Below are 19,131 nucleotides of genomic sequence, written 5' to 3' on the forward strand. Positions count from 1 at the left end.
CACACACACAGACACATACACACACACACACAGCTAGCAGAGTCAGACTTTGACCTTTGACCTCTGACTGTCTGACCACACAGATGTTGAGATTATTGATAACATGAGGGACGAGGACGCCACCGTAGCTCTTCTTTGTGTTTATTATTTCAATGTAGATGCAAAATAACTCAGTTCCACCATGACTGAGCTAACTGGAGTAGTGTAGTTTAAAGGGATAGTTCACCCAAAATTGAAATTGCATGTCCATATGACGGTTGAGAACAGAGCTCACTTTTCTTCGTAACAAAAAGACACACCAAAAAACATCCAAATACCTCCATAGTGCTCGTCTGTAATGTCCCTCTGGTATTGAAGCCCTGACATGAGAAATTGTTCCGGAAAAAATTAAAAAGGTATATGTTTTAAGCTTGTTTGTAGCGGAAGTTTGGTCTGATAGATGAGTTATTACACTATTTTTCTTTTCTGAACACCTTTAACAACACAAAACTGCTTTGTTCATGCACACAACCATGTTGTAGCTCAGGTCAGGTGTCCGTTTGAGTTATTTAGTATCTGTAAACACGAAGGACAGCAGGCTACTGTTGATTATAGGTGATCAGTTTGTTGAACTGATGGATCAATGACTGTATTAGTGATCATTTATTGGTGATCGTGTATTGGCAAGGCAATTTTATTTGTATAGTCTGTTTCTACCACCAGTTTGTCTCAAAGGGCTTCACATCCCATCATAACAACATCCTCTGTCCTTAGACCCTCACATCCACTGAGGAAAAACTCCATGGAAAACCCTTTTAACAGGGAAAACCAGGAGAAACCTGGGAGAAATGGGAGGACTGGATGGCAGACTGGTTCATAGGAAGAGAGGACGGACCAACTTAAAGGGACAACCAGGAGTTTTGTTAAAGTGAAGTGTTTCCACACTACATTTATGAGCCTCCGCACCGTGAAATTCTTTGACCGGGTCAAGACAGACTCATGTTTTCATTCATCAAGAATTAAAGTCAGAGGTTGGAAGACGATCACATACCGTCGTAGTTCCCACCATAAACGGAGATTCGGCGGCGTTATTCTCATGACTCGCCACAAAACCGGAAGTAAAGAAACGCTGGTCGGCTCGCCCAGCATTTCCACCACCACTAATAATAACAAAATAACCATAGAGACAAAACCATAGATTTATCTAAAATGGACCATTAACAAGTGGTAACGGAGATTCATCCACATTAAAGCTTCAGTAAGTGATCCGGTGGTTTTGGCTAATGCTGCGTTCCAGGCAGGCTTTTGAAACCGTAAATTACAGCTTCAAGTCACGACTTACGACTTTGTAGCGTTCCAGACAACCCACTCGTGTTTCTCCGACCTGTTTTACCTGTGAAAGTCACTATAACGGCCACTCGTAACTTCTGACCCGTGAACTCGTACCAGATCGAACTGGTACGACTTCACAGGTCGGAGAAACACGAGTTACGAGTTGCCTTGAACGCACCATAACGTCTTGTCAGCAGATGGAGTTAGCAGCCCCCGCCCTCGTCATGGATCTATTGGTCCTCGTCCCTACGTCACCACATTCAGGCGCATCCCTTGGCTGCACACACAGAGAGGACTGCCCCTTTATGCCGTTCTCTCTCCTCATTGGATAAAGGTTGTAGGATACAAGGAAAGTTTTCTCCTGGGCTCAGAGCAGAGCAGAGTGACTGACAGACCCGTGTTTCAGACCAAACACTCTATAGAAGTGATTGCTGTCGGAAGATACAACTATTTAAGACTTATATCAACACAAACATTCACCTGACTTCTGCTTTAACATGAGACTTTTTTATTGTCGCGGAATTTTTTGTTCTGCCGACGGAGAAACTCCTTGTTGTCCCTTTAACGGGAGGACTGGATGGCAGACTGGTTCATGGGATGGTGATGGTGTATTGTTGTATTGGTGTATTGGTGATGAGGTTGTGTGTGTGTGTGTGTGTGTGTGTGTGTGTGTGTGTGTGTGTGTGTGTGTGTGTGTGTGTGTGTGTCTGAGCAGCAGCAGCAGCAGCTCAGTCGCAGGAATGCAGCACATGACCTGAGCAGCTCTGCATAACCCGCATGTTTTCCATCTCAGGGGGGGGAGGGGCGGCTCAGACTGTGTGTGTGTGTGTGTGTGTGTGTGTGTGTGTGTGTGTGTGTGTGTGTGTGTGTGTGTGTGTGTGTGTGTGTGTGTGTGTGTGTGTGTGTGTGTGTGTGTGTGTGTGAGTGTGAGTGTGAGAGTCTCTGGTCAAACATATGAATCATTTCAACATGTATTTGTTTTAAAATCCACATCAGCAGTGAATGAGTCAAACAGTTAATGAACTCCAGATGACAGGATGATTGATTATTGATTGATTATTATCAGCAGCTGATCGGTTTTATTTTAACCCTTTAAGCTCCTCTCTGTGTTGCAGACGTGTCTGAGGAGGAGAGACGCTGGACTCATGTCTCAGCTGCAGGAGCTGGACAGACAGATCAGCGACCTCAGACTGGACACGGACGAGTCACATGACCAGCTGACGGACAGCCGGCCCAGCTCAGGTACGCCCCGCTCCTTCACAATAAAGGTAGAGGTTTCTGTTAAAGCTCCTTCAGAATAAAGGTAGATGTATCTATTAAAGCTTCTTCAGAATAAAGGTAGAGGTTTCTGTTAACGCTCCTTCACAATAAAGGTAGAGGTTTCTGTTAACGCTCCTTCACAATAAAGGTAGAGGTTTCTGTTAACGCTCCTTCACAATAAAGGTAGAGGTTTCTGTTAACGCTCCTTCAGAATTGTCCCGAACAAAATTAAATAAGTCTATATTTCAAGCTTGTTTGTAGTGGAAGCTTCTCGAAGCTCCTCTTCCTGGTTCGTCCAAATTTGACGAACGTACGCCGAGACCCCCTGTAACTTGAGTAACATGAGGGGGAGTAGATAATGAGTGAAATTTCAATCTTGGGTGAACTATCCCTTTAATGCTCCTTCAGAATAAAAGTAGATGTTTCTATTAATGCTCCTTCAAAATAAAGGTGTTTCTGTTAAAGCTCCTTCACAATAAAGGTAGATGTGTTCACAGCCATAGACATAAATAAAAGTCGATAGAAGTAGTATTTTGATCAAAATTATGTTTCAAATGAATTATTTCATTCGTACGCCGTGTAATAGGCGGGATAATGTTCAGTAAGTTATTGATTAAATGCACTGACACTAGTGAAACTATCAATAGGCCTATTTCACGACTTCCGGGTTTAGGTACTTCCGGTTTCCGTTACAGGGTAAAACTACTTCCGGTCGCGGAAGCGCAATGGCTGAATCCAAAAATAAAAGCTGCGTAATATAATACATCCATGTGCGTACCTCAGTGTACAAATTCTAGACAAAAACAGCAGTTTACATTTCCATGAGTTTCCGAAAGAAAGACCTGAGAAAGAAGTGGGTTTTGGCTGCTAAAAAAAAAAAACAGCATAGACCACCAGCATCATTTCCATGCTGGTTTTTCTAGCAGGGTAGGCTATACGAAGAGATGATGGAAAAGACTTTGTTTAGCTTGCTTTTGAACGGCAAAATATTAAAACTAAACCGTACACTGGTTTACAGCCGTTACTGAATTACTGTATATCAATGTCAGTTCTCCAACAAAATCTTCTTGCTTCAAGGTTTTATTTGTCACTGTCCAAATGGAAGATTAGCGGCTAATCATTAGCCTACTGTAATAATGCCATACATAAAACATATTAAGCAGCATCAAAGATGTTCACTCAAACCCACATTATTTGAAACAACCTTCAAACCACACACAGCCAGTACCACTACTAAGCATAAAGTCCGTTAGCTTAATGCTAACTAAGCATAACGTCCGCTAGCTTAATGCTAACGACGGGCTAACAAATTAGCATCGCTATCGCCGTTCAGCAGCAACTGACAGTGATAGAAGTAAAGCTGCTAAAAGTTTTAATATTCTTTAATGCGAGAACATGGCCGTTAAATCCGCAGCCTGTTGTCAGTTTATCCAGATGTTGCCTGTTAGGAAATGTGCTTGTTCTGGGAGAAATGCAGAGGGAGCAGCGACCGGGGGCTAGCAGGCAGCGAGCGGGGGCTAGCAGGCAGCGACCGGGGGCTAGCAGGCAGCGACCGGGGGCTAGCAGGCAGCGACCGGGGGCTAGTAGGCAGCGACCGGGGGCTAGCGGGCAGCGAGCGGGGGCTAGCGGGCAGCGAGCGGGGGCTAGCGGGCAGCGAGCGGGGGCTAGTAGGCAGCGACCGGGGGCTAGTAGGCAGCGAGCGGGGGCTAGCAGGCAGCGAGCGGGGGCTAGCAGGCAGCGAGCGGGGGCTAGTAGGCATAGCAGGCAGCGAGCGGGGGCTAGTAGGCATAGCAGGCAGCGAGCGGGGGCTAGCAGGCAGCGAGCGGGGGCTAGCAGGCAGCGAGCGGGGGCTAGCAGGCAGCGACCGGGGGCTAGCAGGCAGCGACCGGGGGCTAGTAGGCATAGCAGGCAGCGAGCGGGGGCTAGCAGGCAGCGAGCGGGGGCTCGCAGGCAGCGAGCGGGGGCTGGCAGGCAGCGAGCGGGGGCTGGCAGGCAGCGAGCGGGGGCTAGAAGTCAGCGAGCGGGGGCTAGCAGGCAGCGACCGGGGGCTAGCAGGCAGCGACCGGGGGCTGGCAGGCAGCGACCGGGGGCTAGTAGGCAGCGACCGGGGGCTAGTAGGCAGCGACCGGGGGCTAGTAGGCATAGCAGGCAGCGAGCGGGGGCTCGCAGGCAGCGAGCGGGGGCTGGCAGGCAGCGAGCGGGGGCTAGCAGGCAGCGAGCGGGGGCTGGCAGGCAGCGACCGGGGGCTGGCAGGCAGCGACCGGGGGCTAGCAGGCAGCGACCGGGGGCTAGTAGGCAGCGAGCGGGGGCTAGCAGGCAGCGAGCGGGGGCTAGCAGGCAGCGAGCGGGGGCTAGTAGGCATAGCAGGCAGCGAGCGGGGGCTAGCAGGCAGCGAGCGGGGGCTAGCAGGCAGCGAGCGGGGGCTAGCAGGCAGCGAGCGGGGGCTAGTAGTCAGCGAGCGGGGGCTAGTAGGCAGCGACCGGGGGCTAGCAGGCAGATGCTCGTAGCTACATCCAGGTAACTTTATCCACAGGTTTTTAGAGGTTTACCGCTGACTGGTTAAACTTTTTTCAGGAGATTAATGTTAGTCTCACTGATGAAATCTTCTGTGGCGGTCGTATTAGTTTGTTTGAATGAAAAGTGTCGCCACTCTGTCAATCGCTCTAGCCGCAGCTGACCGGACCGGATGTAGATTTACCCTGTGTGACGTCACTTCAGGATCTGGTGAAATAGGCCAATTGCACCAACCAAACAGATACACTGAGTGGAGCGGTAGACCGGTCCAAGATGGCCGCCCCACCGCTCGTCAGCGCCAATAGGCCCAGCGTTCGATGCAGCGCCTACTCTTTATGTGTCTATGGCTACAGCTGTTTCCCGGGTGATGACATCACTTCCTGTCTGTCCAGGTTTCTATGAGCTGAGTGACGGGGCGTCCGGTTCTCTCTCCAACTCCTCCAACTCCGTCTTCAGTGAGTGTTTCTGTTCCACGGTGGACGAGGGACGGCCCCCCCCCACAGGTATAAACCCCCCCCCCACAGGTAAAAACCCCCTCTCTCCCCCCCCCCCCCCCCCCACAGGTACTACCCCCTCCTCCTCTCCCCCTCTTCCTCCTCCCCTCCTCCTCCTCCTCCTCTTTCTCCTCCTCTTCCTCCTCTTTCTCCTCTTCCTCCTCTACTTCTTCCTCTTCCTCCTCTCCTCCTCCTCTTTCTCTTCCTCCTCCTCCTCTTTCTCCTTTCTCCTCTTCTTCGCTTCTACTTCCTCCTCCTCCTCTTCCTCCTCTACTTCTTCCTCCTCTTCCTCCTTTTCCTCTTTCTCCTCTTCTTCGCTTCTACTTCCTCCTCCTTCTCCTCTTCCTCCTCTTTCTCCTCTTGTTCGCTTCTTCTCCTCCTCTTCCTCCTCTACTTCTTCCTCCTTCTCCTCTTCCTCCTCTTCTTCGCTTCTACTTCCTCTTCCTCCTCTTTCTCCTCTTTTTTGCTTCTACTTCCTCCTCCTCCTCTTTCTCCTCCTCCTCCTCTACTTCTTCCTCCTCCTCCTCTTCCTCTTTCTCCTCTTCCTCCTCTTGCTCCTCTTCTTCGCTTCTCCTCCTCCTCTTCTTTGCTTCTACTTCCTCCTCTACTTCTTCCTCCTCCTCCTCTTCCTCCTCTTCCTCCTCTACTTCTTCCTCCTCCTCCTCTACTTCTCCCTCCTCCTCCTCTTTCTCCTCTTCTTCGCTTCCCCTCCTCCTCTTCCTCCTCTACCTCTTCTTCGCTTACCATCATCCTCCTCCTCTACTTCCTCCTCCTTCTTCTCCTCCTCCTCTACTTCTTCCTCCTCTTCCTCTTCCTCCTCCTCCTCTTCCTCCTCTACTTCCTCCTCCTCCTCCTCCATGTTGCTCTGCTCCTTTTGGTCACTCTGCTGTGTAAACACACACACCGACACAATGACACCTCCACATCCACCTCATGTGTGAGTGTGAACACACACACACACACACACACACACACACACACACACACACACACACACACACACACACACACGGCCTTTCAGAATAAGAGTCTTTGTGTTGTGTTGACACTCCCACCGTGTTGTCTCTGTTTTCCATTAACGACTAAACAAGTGAAGACAAGTGAAGGAGCAGACGGAGGTGAAGAACAGTTTGTTCCAGCTGCAGCTGTTTGTCTCAGCGCAGTGTGTGTGTGTGTGTGTGTGTGTGTGTGTGTGTGTGTGTCTGTGTGTGTGTGTGTGTGTGTGTGTGTGTGTGTGTGTGTCTGTGTGTGTGTGTGTGTGTGTGTCTGTGTAAAACCATCTACACACAGAACAACTTGTAACTAACGTGTAACAACAGAGTCACATTAGTTCAGTTCAACTTGACAGTAAAATCTGTTTTCAGCTTCTGTTGAGGTTGTGAAATACGGTAATAAAAGACAAAGAGACGTGTGTGTGTGTGTGTGTGTGTGTGTGTGTGTGTGTGTGTGTGTGTGTGTGTGTGTGTGTGTGTGTGTGTGTGTGTGTGTGTGTGTGTGTGTGTCTGTGTGTCTGTGTGTGTCAGAGTGTGAAGGGTTAACCTCTCCAGCTCTGAAGTATTTTCCACTTCCCGTTGCCCAGACTCAGACTCAGACTCTGCGTCCACATCTCGACCAAACAGGGTCATTACTGCAGCCGGCGGAGCGTTGCATCAGAGCTCCACTTCCTGTCAGCTGGTGACTCTAGGAGAAATAAACTCTGACTCAGTTTCATAATAAAAGTAGATGTTTATGTTAAAGCTCCTTCACAATAAAAGTAGATGTTTGTGTTAAAGCTCCTTCAGAATAAAGGTACAGTAGATGTTTCTGTTAATGCTCCTTCAGAATAAAAGTAGAAGTTTCTGTTAAAGCTCCTTCAGAATAAAAGTAGATGTTTCTGTTAAAGCTCCTTCAGAATAAACCCCCTACACATGCTTGTGTTTACAAGGAAGCTGCTGAAGGTAGAGAGCGGTGTTTGCTAAGCCCTGCTAACATTGGGCTAGTGCTAACACGGAGCTAACGCTAACACAGAGCTAACGCTAACATGGAGCTGATGCTAACACGGCCACACACTGACACAAAGACACAGACATACACACACATGAATAAAGGTTCCAAAACGCGAAGGCCGTGTGTGTGTGTCATGATGTATTACATCAGGGGTTCTCAACTAGTCTCACTCTGGGACCCACATTTTCACATGGTCATTAAAGGGCAACTTCGGTTTTTTTCAACCTGGGCCCTGTTTTCATATGTTTTTCTGTAGATGTGAGTGATGGATAATATTTTTTTTGAGGTGGCTCCAGTATTGAGCCTGGCAGGCAGCCTGCAGCCCAGCTGATGCTCTTGCATGGGGCAAGTGGCTCCCGTCAAAGTTCGCCGTAAACAAGCATTTTTTTTCAAACTGACAGGCTCAGATAGTTACAATGAATGTCCGACAACATACTAGAAAGGAGAAATTAACGTATTCAGGGTTTTTTCTGGCCAAAATTTGGGTTGAGGCGGCCGCAGGGATACGTATCTCTCCCTCCGGTCAAACGCCCCGTCCTGATCCACATCCACTGCAAGGTAAAGGTGCCGCCAGCTGTAATAGTGTAACATCCGCGTTTTTACAGCTGATTTTAGGATGAAACTCTGAACATAAATAATAAATTACCATGGAGATCTATCCGGGTTAAACAGCCACCTTTGTAGCTGCAGCTCTCCGTCTCCGTCTCCTTCTCTCTCTCTTCACGCTCTGTGCCGGTGGGGTGTGTTTACACTCAGCACCAGGTTTGAACGGAGCGGAGTCTATGAGCCCCAATGAGCCCCGCCCCCGCAGGTACACAAGCAAGCCGCGCATCAACGGCATCTTGCGGTCTGGCCCGGAGCTGAAATCAAACACACCCCTCCTGCTGCGGTCGAGTTGAACCAGTTGAAAACAGCGCCGCTGAGCTTCCATACCGTAGCCTACATTGAGTTTCAATCAAGATTCCAGCGCAGCGGCAGACAATTTCAGCGAGGCCGTGCCGACCACAGGGTCTGGTATGTTGTCGGACACTCATTGTAACTATCTGAGCCTGTCAATTTGAAAAAAATGCCTGTTTATACCGCGAACTTTGACGGGAGCCACTTGCCCCATGTAAGAGCGTTAGCTGGGCTGCAGGCTGCCTGCCGGGCTCAATACTGCAGCCACCTCAATAAAAGTGTTATCCATCACTCACATATACAGAAAAACATAGGAAAACAGGGCCCAGGTTGAAAAAAACCGAAGTTGCCCTTTAAGTTGCGACCCAATTTTATGGAATTCAAACGAAGATTTTTTTTTTAAGCCTTTAAAAACTCATTTTGCTCTCCATTGAGCAAAGTGCATTTCAGAGCCCAACATCAGATGTGCATTAAATATTATTTACTTTTTTGACCAGCTGTCTGCGACCCATCCAGAAAGGGTCCGCGACCCACTTTTGGGTCCCGACCCACCAGTTGAGAACCACTGTATTACATTATCTTATAAAAGACCCATGGTGTGTGTGTCTGTGTTAGCATTAGCTCCCCGTTAGCCACAAGCCGAACTTCATCAGTACAAACATTTCATGTTTCCATGGTTTCCTCCGACTTTCCCAACTCAAACCAATCACGATTCATGACATCATCTGCGTTCCTATCTCGTACTGCCGTAAGGCTGTTTCTCGTGATAGTTCTATTCATTGATGAGATTTGTGACACCGAGACGGACGACTGATCTTAGTGCGGTTTTCAGCCAGTGGGGGGGGGTGAGCGCATTGGCCTAGACCCCATTCACTTCATAACAGGTCACTCAACCATCACAGTGACTCTGAGCCACAATAATTACAGCCCAAATCCTGCATAGTTCTGCTTTAATGCTCCTTCAGAATAAAGGTAGACATTTGTATTGATGACGTCTCTCTCTCTCTGCTTCTCCTCAGATGACTCCAGCTGTCTGGAGTGTGACGGTCTCCGTGACGACCAGTCTTCCGGTCCCGTCCGTCGCTCCTTCTCCGCCCCTCACCACCACCACCACCCGCCGCCGCCGCTCGCCCTCGACCTCGACCTCGCCGCCGCCGTGGACACCGCCGCCGCGCCGCTGCAGTCCAAGTACCACTGTGACCTCGTGTCGCGCAACGGCGGCGACGTGTACCGCTACCCGAGCCCGCTGCACGCCGTGGCGGTCCAGAGCCCCGCCTTCTTCCTGCTGCAGACGGCGAGTCACGGCCGAGACGACGACGAGGCGGCGGCTCTGAAGGTCGCCGGCGGCAACGAACCGGATTCTGCTTCTGCTCCTCCTCCTCCTCCTCCTCTGGTCCCTCAGAGTTCCTCCTGGCCCGTCGCCGTCGTCGCCGCCGCCGCCTCGTCGTCGTGTCAGCGCCGTCTGGACAGTTACATCATCGGTCTGCTGCAGCGCCGCGTTCAGCCAATCAGAAGCAGCCGACCCAGAACCAGCGTCAGCGCCGGTCTCTGCGTGATGAGGAGTCTGAGGGCGTCGGAACTCAAACCGCCGCCGCCGTCCGTGTCCGTGGCGAGCAGAGGAGAAGAGCACGATGGCGGCCATGTTGGCGGCCATGTTGGTCTTGACTCGACTCGTGACTTGGTCCCAGTCGGTCTGGACCTGAACAAGAAGAAGAGGCTCCTCCCCTCAGCAGCCGCCGCCACGCTGCCGAAAGACTTCAGAGAGGTGGGCGGAGCTAAAGCGAACTCCGCCCCCAAACCGCCGTGTTGTTTCCCCGGCGACCAGGAACCGCCGCCGCTCAGGGGTCAGACCGAGGCGGCTGAGAGGTCAGCGTCCCCGAGTCAGGACGAAGCCGCGGCGGCAACAGCGTCATTGAAGACTAAACGAGTGAAGAGCGACGCCGCCGCCGCCCAGAAGGTCAAACTCCACAAGAAGACCAACGGCGTGAAGGTGAAGAGCGGTCGGGCGTGTGAGCGGCGAGAGCCCGCGGAGCGAGGAGCGGACAACAGATCCAAGAAGAAGCCCCGCCCACTGGACGGAAGCTCCGCCCACATCAAATCCTCCAGACGGTCGCCGTTAGCAACCGTGGCGGCGGCGGCGGTAACGTCATCCTCCAGAGGCAACAACAAACACCTCCCGGCGTCGGTCATGGACAAACACGCCGCGGCGACGACGACGGCGAGCAGCAGCAGCATCAAGCGGTCGGGCGGCGGCGGCGTCCCCAAACACCATCACCATGGAAACCACCACCACCACCATCACCACAGCAACAGCCATCATCATCATCATCATCATCATCACCACGGGGGGCGCGACCCGGTCGTCGTGGTCGTCGCCAAACCCAAACACAAGCGGAGCGGCGACTACCGGCAGCGGCTGCAGCGGCTGCGTGCCATCGTGGAGGCGTCGGCGGCGTCGTTGCCGCCGGCGATCGATGAGGCGTTCGGGCGCCAGCGTCGGAGAAAGGAGCTTCCCCCCGCCACGGAGCAGCTGACCAGCCCGTACAGCTACAGCACCGCCACCGCCGCCGCCAGAACAGGAAGCGACTCGGAGTACTCGGCCGAGTGCGCGTCGCTGTTCCACTCCACCATCGTGGACACGAGCGAGGACGAGCGCTCCAACTTCACCGCCAACCGCTTCGGGGACAGCGAGTCCAGCGAGGACGAGTACGTAGAGGAGGAGAGCAGCAGCAGCAGCAGCAGCAGCAGCAGCAGCAGCAGCAGCGACACCCAGGAGAGCGGCGGCGGCGGCGGCGGCGGTGGGACGGGTGGAAGGGGGCGGAGCCAGAAGACGGCGGCGAGGGCGAAGGCGGTGGGACAGGAAGTGACTCGGGCTCAGGCGTCGAAGGCCGTGGTGAAGATCAAGGCCTCGCACAACCTGAAGAAGAAGATCCTAAGGTTCAGGTCGGGGTCGCTCAAACTCATGACCACGGTGTGAGGACTCGCTAAGCCCCGCCCACCCGGACCGGTTTCCATTGGATACGTCTCCGCTACCGACTCCGTTGGGAACGCAGCAGCGATTCACACCCAGCGTCTCTGGTCTGTCTCCGATGCATCAATCCATAGATATTACAAGATATACTGACTAGATGCTGCGTTCCCAGGCAGCTCTATTGAGTGGAATACGTCAACGCGGCGGCCATCTTGGTGAGGGGGAAGCCGTGTCTACTTCCTGCACTAGTCAACAGAGGCAGACGTCTATCAACCATTAAAATCACCATAACTCACTGAATATTCAACCGATTTTCAAGCCGTTTGGTTTATTATAAATGTCAGACATATATTTATGATACAACAACAAAAAAAGTTTTTTTTAATGTATTAAACATAGACTTACATACTCAGACACACACACCCACATGCATAAATACACTGAAATGTGTTCTACAAGGGTCACTCCACCTCTGATTGGCTGCCTCTGCAAGGCTAAGCCTATCCCTGCATCTTACCCTAACCTTAACCACTCCCTTCACACGCCTAAACCAACCGTCTTTGCCTAAACCTAACCGTCAAAGTAGAGGGCATCGTGATAAGCCAATCAGAGGCCTAGTAAGGCGGGTCTTTGCCTGGCCATAGCAGGAAAAAAAATTTTGCGACCGGGTCTGACTGCTGGTCAGACGTTTATATGTCTATGGTCAGAACCCCGGACCAAGATGGTGGCCGTGTACACTGAGAAGCAGAAGGCGGCATCTAGTCAGTGTATATTATAATTTCAAAATAAAACACAATGACAAATTTCCGATCATAAATCATCACTTTGTCAACATTAGTTTCACTCGCTGGCACAAACAACATCTCGTCAGTCAGTCAGAGGAACCTGAAGCTAAACAGGAAGTCATGGAAGAATAAATATTAATCATGGAGGTGGAAAACTGCCATATTTTGTGATACAACAAACAAAATTTAAAGTTTACACACAGCTGTTATGACCGTAGTTTGTAGTTCTCCCATGATCTGGGCTCCGGAGACGGATCGGACACGCGACGCATCCAGTGGGCGAAGGTTTGATCCGTCAAACGGAGCTAAACCTCATCGGAGTCGGAGCGGATTCGGATTCAGTGGAAATTGGGAGTTACCCACGCAGCTGCAGCCGACCTGAACCAAACCTCTGAGTCTGACCTCATGTAGAACACACGGCTGCTGCATGTGGACTAAGACTTTTCTACAGAGACTTTCCAAACCAACCCCAGACCTCCAGAGCCTGAGAGACTGAACCAACCAGTCGTCCGTCGTCTTTCTAAAAGTCCGTGTGACGCTGGTTTCCAGGCCGATCCCGATCCCGAGTCCTCGTGGTTTTCTCTCCATGTGACCTCACAGAACTTCTTCTTCCAGCTCGGTGCTGATGTTGTGAACGTTGGAGGTTCGTTTCTTCTCGTTGATGCCAATAAGACAACAAGGAGGACTCCTGAGGTGCTAGTTCTTGTCTTTAGCCACTTGATTAGCGACTTTATCATCATGTGGGGTTTTACTTGTCAATAAAGGAGCAGTTTGTAGGTTTTGCTGTTGCTTTATCAGCTGTTTATTTAGCCTGGCCTGCTCAGAGCTTCAGACATCTTTGTGTGAGGAAGAGAAGTGAGAATGTGTTTGTTTCCACCTCTGGAGACGACAGATGTTGAGGAGAAGATGAACAAAGTTTGATGCTGAACTCTGGCGGTAAACAGCAGCAGCCATTGCTAACATTAGCTTCGTAACAGTAGCACAGCTCGCTAACGTTAGCTTCATAGCAGTAGCACAGCTCGCTAACGTTAGCTTCGTAGCAGTAGCACAGCTCGCTAACGTTAGCTCCGTAGCAGCAGCTCAGCTTGCAGACAGCTCCTTTAGAGGAACTCTGAAGATGTGGTTCAACTGGACAGAGAGAAACACGGCAGAACGACACAACGATGTCAAACACTCAGACAGTTTCTCCTTTGTCTGGGATCTGGCTCAGGTTTGGTCTTGAACTCAGATTTAGCCAATCAGATTGGCCCCCCCCCCCCCCCTCTGTGTCTCCTGGCCCAACAAGTGCCTGAGCTGATGTTTAAACCAGGACCTGAGCGGTGCGTTCAAGGCCTCGGTACGTCTCAAACACGTGGTCCACCCAGGTCTGTGATCAGAGAGTCGCTAAAAACCTAAAAACCTGAGCCCCCGTCTCTGTGTTTGTAGCAGGGACACCGGATTACACCGGATTACACCGGATTAAAGCAAAATGAACTGAAATAGGTGTTTCCACGAGGCACCGTTAGCACCTGGCTCTTCAGACCTTTAGTTTTCCTGCTCTGGTCTGAATTAGGCAGCTTCTCCTTGGTCTGGAGTCTTACCTGCACCAGTTAAAACCAGAGCTGTGTCTCAGTTCAGATCCTTCCATGAGTAGATAGTTTACTATCTACACTACGTTCCTACTCGAATCCTGTCATTGTGAATTTACTGGAGCTAACCATCACAATGGTCGCCAAAGTCTTCTACTTTTTTGGACGCTATGTCGCCTTCAACACATCTACTGGTTTGTTTTGTTTCTAATTATGAACAAAAACCATTGGCCTACCGTATGTTTTATTTACATATATTATATTCTGCTACGTAGCCCAGACGGCGATCTTTGAGGGTGGGAAGTTTCCATCGTTTCCATCTCCGGAGGAAACGGCTTCGGAGGCTGCATCAACCGTCGGTAAATGAGACGGTCTTTCCTGATTGCGTCCGAATGTAAACAACGTCCTAACGATAAACATTTGAAAGTGGCGCTTACAACTGCTCCTCCGTTCCTCCGCTCCTCACCTGTGCGGCCAGCGGAGCCCGGCTCCAAGCCGGCCGCAGAGCCGCTAACGTTCGATAGCATGCTAGGTTGCTAATAACAACAATGGCACGCAAAGAATCTTGGGATATGGGAGGCCATGATAGGTGCAGTGCGTCTCCGGAGGAAACGGCTTCGGCAAAGGAAGGCTGCATTTGGAGGAGCCTTCGAATTAAATTGAATTGGGACAGCCTTCGCTCAGCGCTGTGACGTAATTGGCCTTCAAATGCCGCGTCCGAAGGCTGCAGCCGTTGAATTGGGACACAGCTACTGTGTTTAGGCTTGTCAGTGTGAACTCACTCACACACTCAACAATAGTTAGTTGGAGTAGTGAGTATGGAACGATCTGAACTGAGACACAGCTCTGGATCACTGGATCGGCTTCACTGAACCAGGACACCACAATTGGAAGTAGGAGGAGGTCTGAGATGCTGTTGGATGTGAAAAGCACTTTGTTTGACTCGAACCGAGGCCTTTAAGAGTCTGGATCGGACCCATACGTGCTCTCTGGAGGAGGATTCAGTCATAGAGAAGTTTGTAAAGTTCTTCAGATGGTTCCTCAGATGTAGTAGGGAGGTTAAGCCCAAAAAATAGGCCTTTGACTTCAAGTCATGATGCAAACGTCCCCTTTGGCATGGAAGAACCTTAGGGTCATACAAATAAATCTAGCCTATCCTAAGACACAAATGAGTTGTGAGTTACAAATAATCTGTAGATAACATCCCGGAGCTGAAGGCATTGTACTTTAGTTTATAGTGGACATTCTCAGATCAAATTGTCATGGTAAAGAGAACATCATTGTTTTTTTTAGTCTTGGAACCTATTTTATTGGATTCCATGTACAGTTTGACACCAAATTTGTCATTGTAGCTATAACAGAAGCAAAGATATGATGGGCCTCTCATGTATGGTCGGCGGCCATTTTAAAAAAAACGTGTTTATTTCGGATACAAAGTGTGATCTCACTTGTGTCTTCTTAGGATAGGCTAGATTTATTTATTATGACCCTAAGGTACTTCCATGCCAAAGAGGACCTTTGCATCATGACTTGAAGTGAAAAAGGTTCTGTAGAAAGTTGTCCAGATGTTCCTCCAGATGTTCCTGGTTCTGGTTCCCGTTCCCTCTCAGCAGTTTGTATTTATTATCACAGACCTTTGCTCTTTGCTGAAGCCACGCCCACGTCTGTACAGCTTCTCTTTCTAGTAGATGAACCTGACTTGAGTTGTTTTTCTTGTTTTGTGTTTTTTTTTAAGAAAGCTATTTAAAACCTAATATATTTGCTTGGTACGCATTGAAACGCCACACCTGGTACTAACTGACTGACAGTTTATATCACACGTCTATATCCATGTAACAGCCACACTGACCGACTGACTCTGGTTTGTTTTTATCCTGTTTTTACCAGCTTTTATAACTTATATAACACCACAATGCTGCCGATTCCTTATTATCAAAAAGCTACAGTGTGAAATAAAGTTCCTGTGAAGCAGCGACGTCGCTCATCACGTTGATTAAAGCCACAGTTTGATAAAAAACCTTCTCGTCTTCTTGTCTCATGTTTGTCGCGGCTCGTTAGCCGTTAGCATTAGTGACAGGAGCTTCAGTGAAACGGCTCAACACAGACTGAAACGTTAGCAGCTAATTCTACAACATACATTACTGAAACGTTAGCGGCTAATGCTACAACACACATTACTGAAACGTTAGCGGATAATGCTACAACATACATAACTGAAACGTTAGCGGTTAATGCTACAACACACATTACTGAAACAATAGTGGCTAATGCTACAACATACATTAGGCCTACTGAAACGTTAGTGGCTAATGCTACAACATACATTACTGAAACGTTAGCGGCTAATGCTACAACATACATTACTGAAACGTTATAGCGGCTAATGCTACAACATACATTACTGAAACGTTAGTGGCTAATGCTACAACATACATTACTGAAACGTTATAGCGGCTAATGCTACAACATACATTACTGAAACGTTAGTGGCTAATGCTACAACATACATTACTGAAACGTTATAGCGGCTAATGCTACAACATACATTACTGAAACGTTATAGCGGCTAATGCTACAACATACATTACTGAAACGTTATAGCGGCTAATGCTACAACATACATTACTGAAACGTTATAGCGGCTAATGCTACAACATACATTACTGAAACGTTATAGCGGCTAATGCTACAACATACATTACTGAAACGTTAGCGGCTAATGCTACAACATACATTACTGAAACGTTAGCGGCTATTGCTACAACACACATTACTGAAACGTCAGCAGCTAATGCTACAACATACATTACTGAAACGTTAGCGGCTAATGCTACAACATACATTACATTACCTTGCTCCTATGGGATTCTACACCACTACGCACCTTTTACACGATGGAAGGTTGTAGCTCCAACAGAATTTCATTGCTTTTTATGACAATGACAATAAACGATTGATTGATTGATTGATAATAGCTAGCACCGTCAACTCAACCACACTGAGTCAGGAGGTTTGATGCTAAGCTAGTTCAAGGGATAGTTCAACATTTTGTCAAATTGGCCCATTGCCATAATCCCTATAGTCATAGCAGTAGGTTCATTACCTTTAATTGTCGGTGCAAGCTATTTTTAGAACGGTGGAGCAGAGCCGTGAGCTGCTCAGAGCTACGCTACGGAGGCTCATTATGGGATTTCTTGGTTTCCCTCATCAAACTCATCAAATACACAATCCAACAACTCCACAACGCTCTGGTGGACAAGTTGTGAGCTGCACATTCACCACACTATGAGATAATAACACAACGTTACCACACAGAGTTGTTTTAGAGGGAAATTCATGCAAAACCTCTGATGCACGTTGCCTTCAGGGACAGTTTTTCATCAAGCAGTCTCTGCATTTATTTTCTGGTGTTTGGTGGACACGGGGAGCGTCCAACCGCTCGTTTCTCGGACTACCCATTAATCTGAGTTATTCTACAGTGTTAAGGTTAGGTTTAGGGTTAGCCTACTTAAATTGGAGAAATGGGAGGTCGTTGGGCTAATGGACACAAAAATAAAGAAATCGGAGAAATAGGTAGTCGGACAGACCCCCGACATTAGCTGTGAGTTACAAACTGAAGCTGCTAGCTCTCTTTAGCTAGCTGAGCGGTGGGTGAAGTGTTGAGAAAACTCACAACTCTGAATTTTCCCAGTTGAAAACTCAAATTTTCTTCGTTCGAGATGCATCACACCTGAACAACCAACAAACATGGCGGACGGGGAGGAACGCTACATTCAAGTGTTTCACGTAGCTGAGACATAAAAACGTCACAAAACGACACAAAAACCATTTTAAAAAGAAAGTTTTAAAGTATTCTGGCGTTTAGGAGGAGTTCAACTACCAACCTCCTGGTCCGAGCTCTCCGCTCCGCTCCGTCGTCATGGAAACAGAGGGACGGACAGGAAGAGTCTTTCTGTGGTCGACTGTTGGTTTTAATTAGTGCGACTGCAAATCATCATGTTGATGTTGTGACGGTTCAGAGAGAGTTCAGCTCATCACACACACAAACACACACAGACACACAAACAGACACACAGACACACAAACACACACACAAACAGAGACACGCACACACACACACAGACACACAAACACACACAAACACACAGTGGTGAAAGTTAAAGAATTTAATCTGCTGCTCTGATCTGATTCATCTGATGTTGACGCTGTCGTCTCATCTGAGGCTTCACTGTGTGTGTGTGTGTCTGTGTGTCTGTGTGTGTCTGTGTGTGTGTGTGTGTGTGTCTGTGTGTGTAGGTGTGTGTCTGTATGTGTGTGTCTGTGTGTGTGTGTGTGTGTGTGATGACCTCCTAAAGTCAGACTGAATCTCTGATGGTCAGTTTGGTGGAAACTCCATAACGCAACACATATGGTCGTGCAGATGGTCTCTCTCTCTCACACACACACACACACACACACACTCACACACACACACACACACCGTGACATGGACAGACTCCTCATGCTTCACCTAACACACCACATCATCACACGCATTAGGCTGCATTTTTTTCTCACTCTTCAAAATAAAACCCAAGCCTGGCTTTTCAAAATAAAACCCACACTGCAATATTTGTCTTATTTCTATTCAAAACTACGCATTAGTTGCATTAGCATTACGTGAGCTTAGAATTATAAGGTTCTATCTCCATTTTTTTCAAAATTGAGTTTTTTGCATAATATCATGCATTAGTGGTCTGTTAATGCCTGTGTGGTGTTATTTTTAAATTTTCAACATTTTTTAAATTAGTTATTCATAAAATAAAAAGCTTCTATCAACCAAAACACAAGCCGAGTTGGAACTTTGATGCTCAATATCTCGGAACTACCCAAAACGGAGATAGAACCCTATAATTCTAAGCTCACGGAGTCACTTAAAATCAGACTCATCACATTAAAAGCAGCTTGTTTTTGGACACTTTTTACTTCTTTCAAGCAGATTTTCACTTGAAATAAGTAGAAAAATCTGACAGTGGTTTTTCTTTCTTATTACAAACACACAAAAAAACTTGCTTTCACTGGCAGATTTTTCTACTTATTTCAAGTGAAAATTAGTTTGAAACAAGTGAAAATGATCTAAAAACAAGTTCATTTTTAGGTGATGAGTCTTATTTTAAGTGGAAAGAGATTAGTTTTGACTAGAAATGAGACATTTTGACAAGAAATAAGACAAATATTCTTGGGAAGATTTGGAGTTTTTGCAGTGCAAACCTGGCTTTTCAAAATAAAACGGGTCAGAAGGCGTCCAAGGCTGAATGTGGGCGTTGTCAGTGTGTGTCCCATAAAGAATATAGAGTGAATTGTGT

At 48.4% G+C, this 19,131-nt stretch overlaps 1 protein-coding gene across 1 annotated transcript in view; it reads left to right on the plus strand.

Moving 5' to 3' along the window:
• dact1 (dishevelled-binding antagonist of beta-catenin 1) overlaps positions 1-11,699 on the plus strand; it is a 21,140-nt gene extending 9,441 nt beyond the window's left edge. Inside the window, exons 4-6 of the mRNA XM_085767972.1 lie at positions 2,427-2,553; positions 5,478-5,588; positions 9,482-11,699. Coding sequence (XP_085624098.1) covers positions 2,427-2,553; positions 5,478-5,588; positions 9,482-11,439 — 2,196 coding nt within the window. The 3' untranslated portion in view covers positions 11,440-11,699. The remainder of the gene's footprint in view (positions 1-2,426; positions 2,554-5,477; positions 5,589-9,481) is intronic.
• The last annotated feature ends 7,432 nt before the right edge of the window (positions 11,700-19,131 follow it).

The sequence above is a fragment of the Trachurus japonicus genome, chromosome 22 (assembly GCF_045865225.1).
Source record: "Trachurus japonicus isolate A0001 chromosome 22, Traja_1.0".
NCBI classification, from domain to species: Eukaryota; Metazoa; Chordata; class Actinopteri; order Carangiformes; family Carangidae; genus Trachurus; species Trachurus japonicus.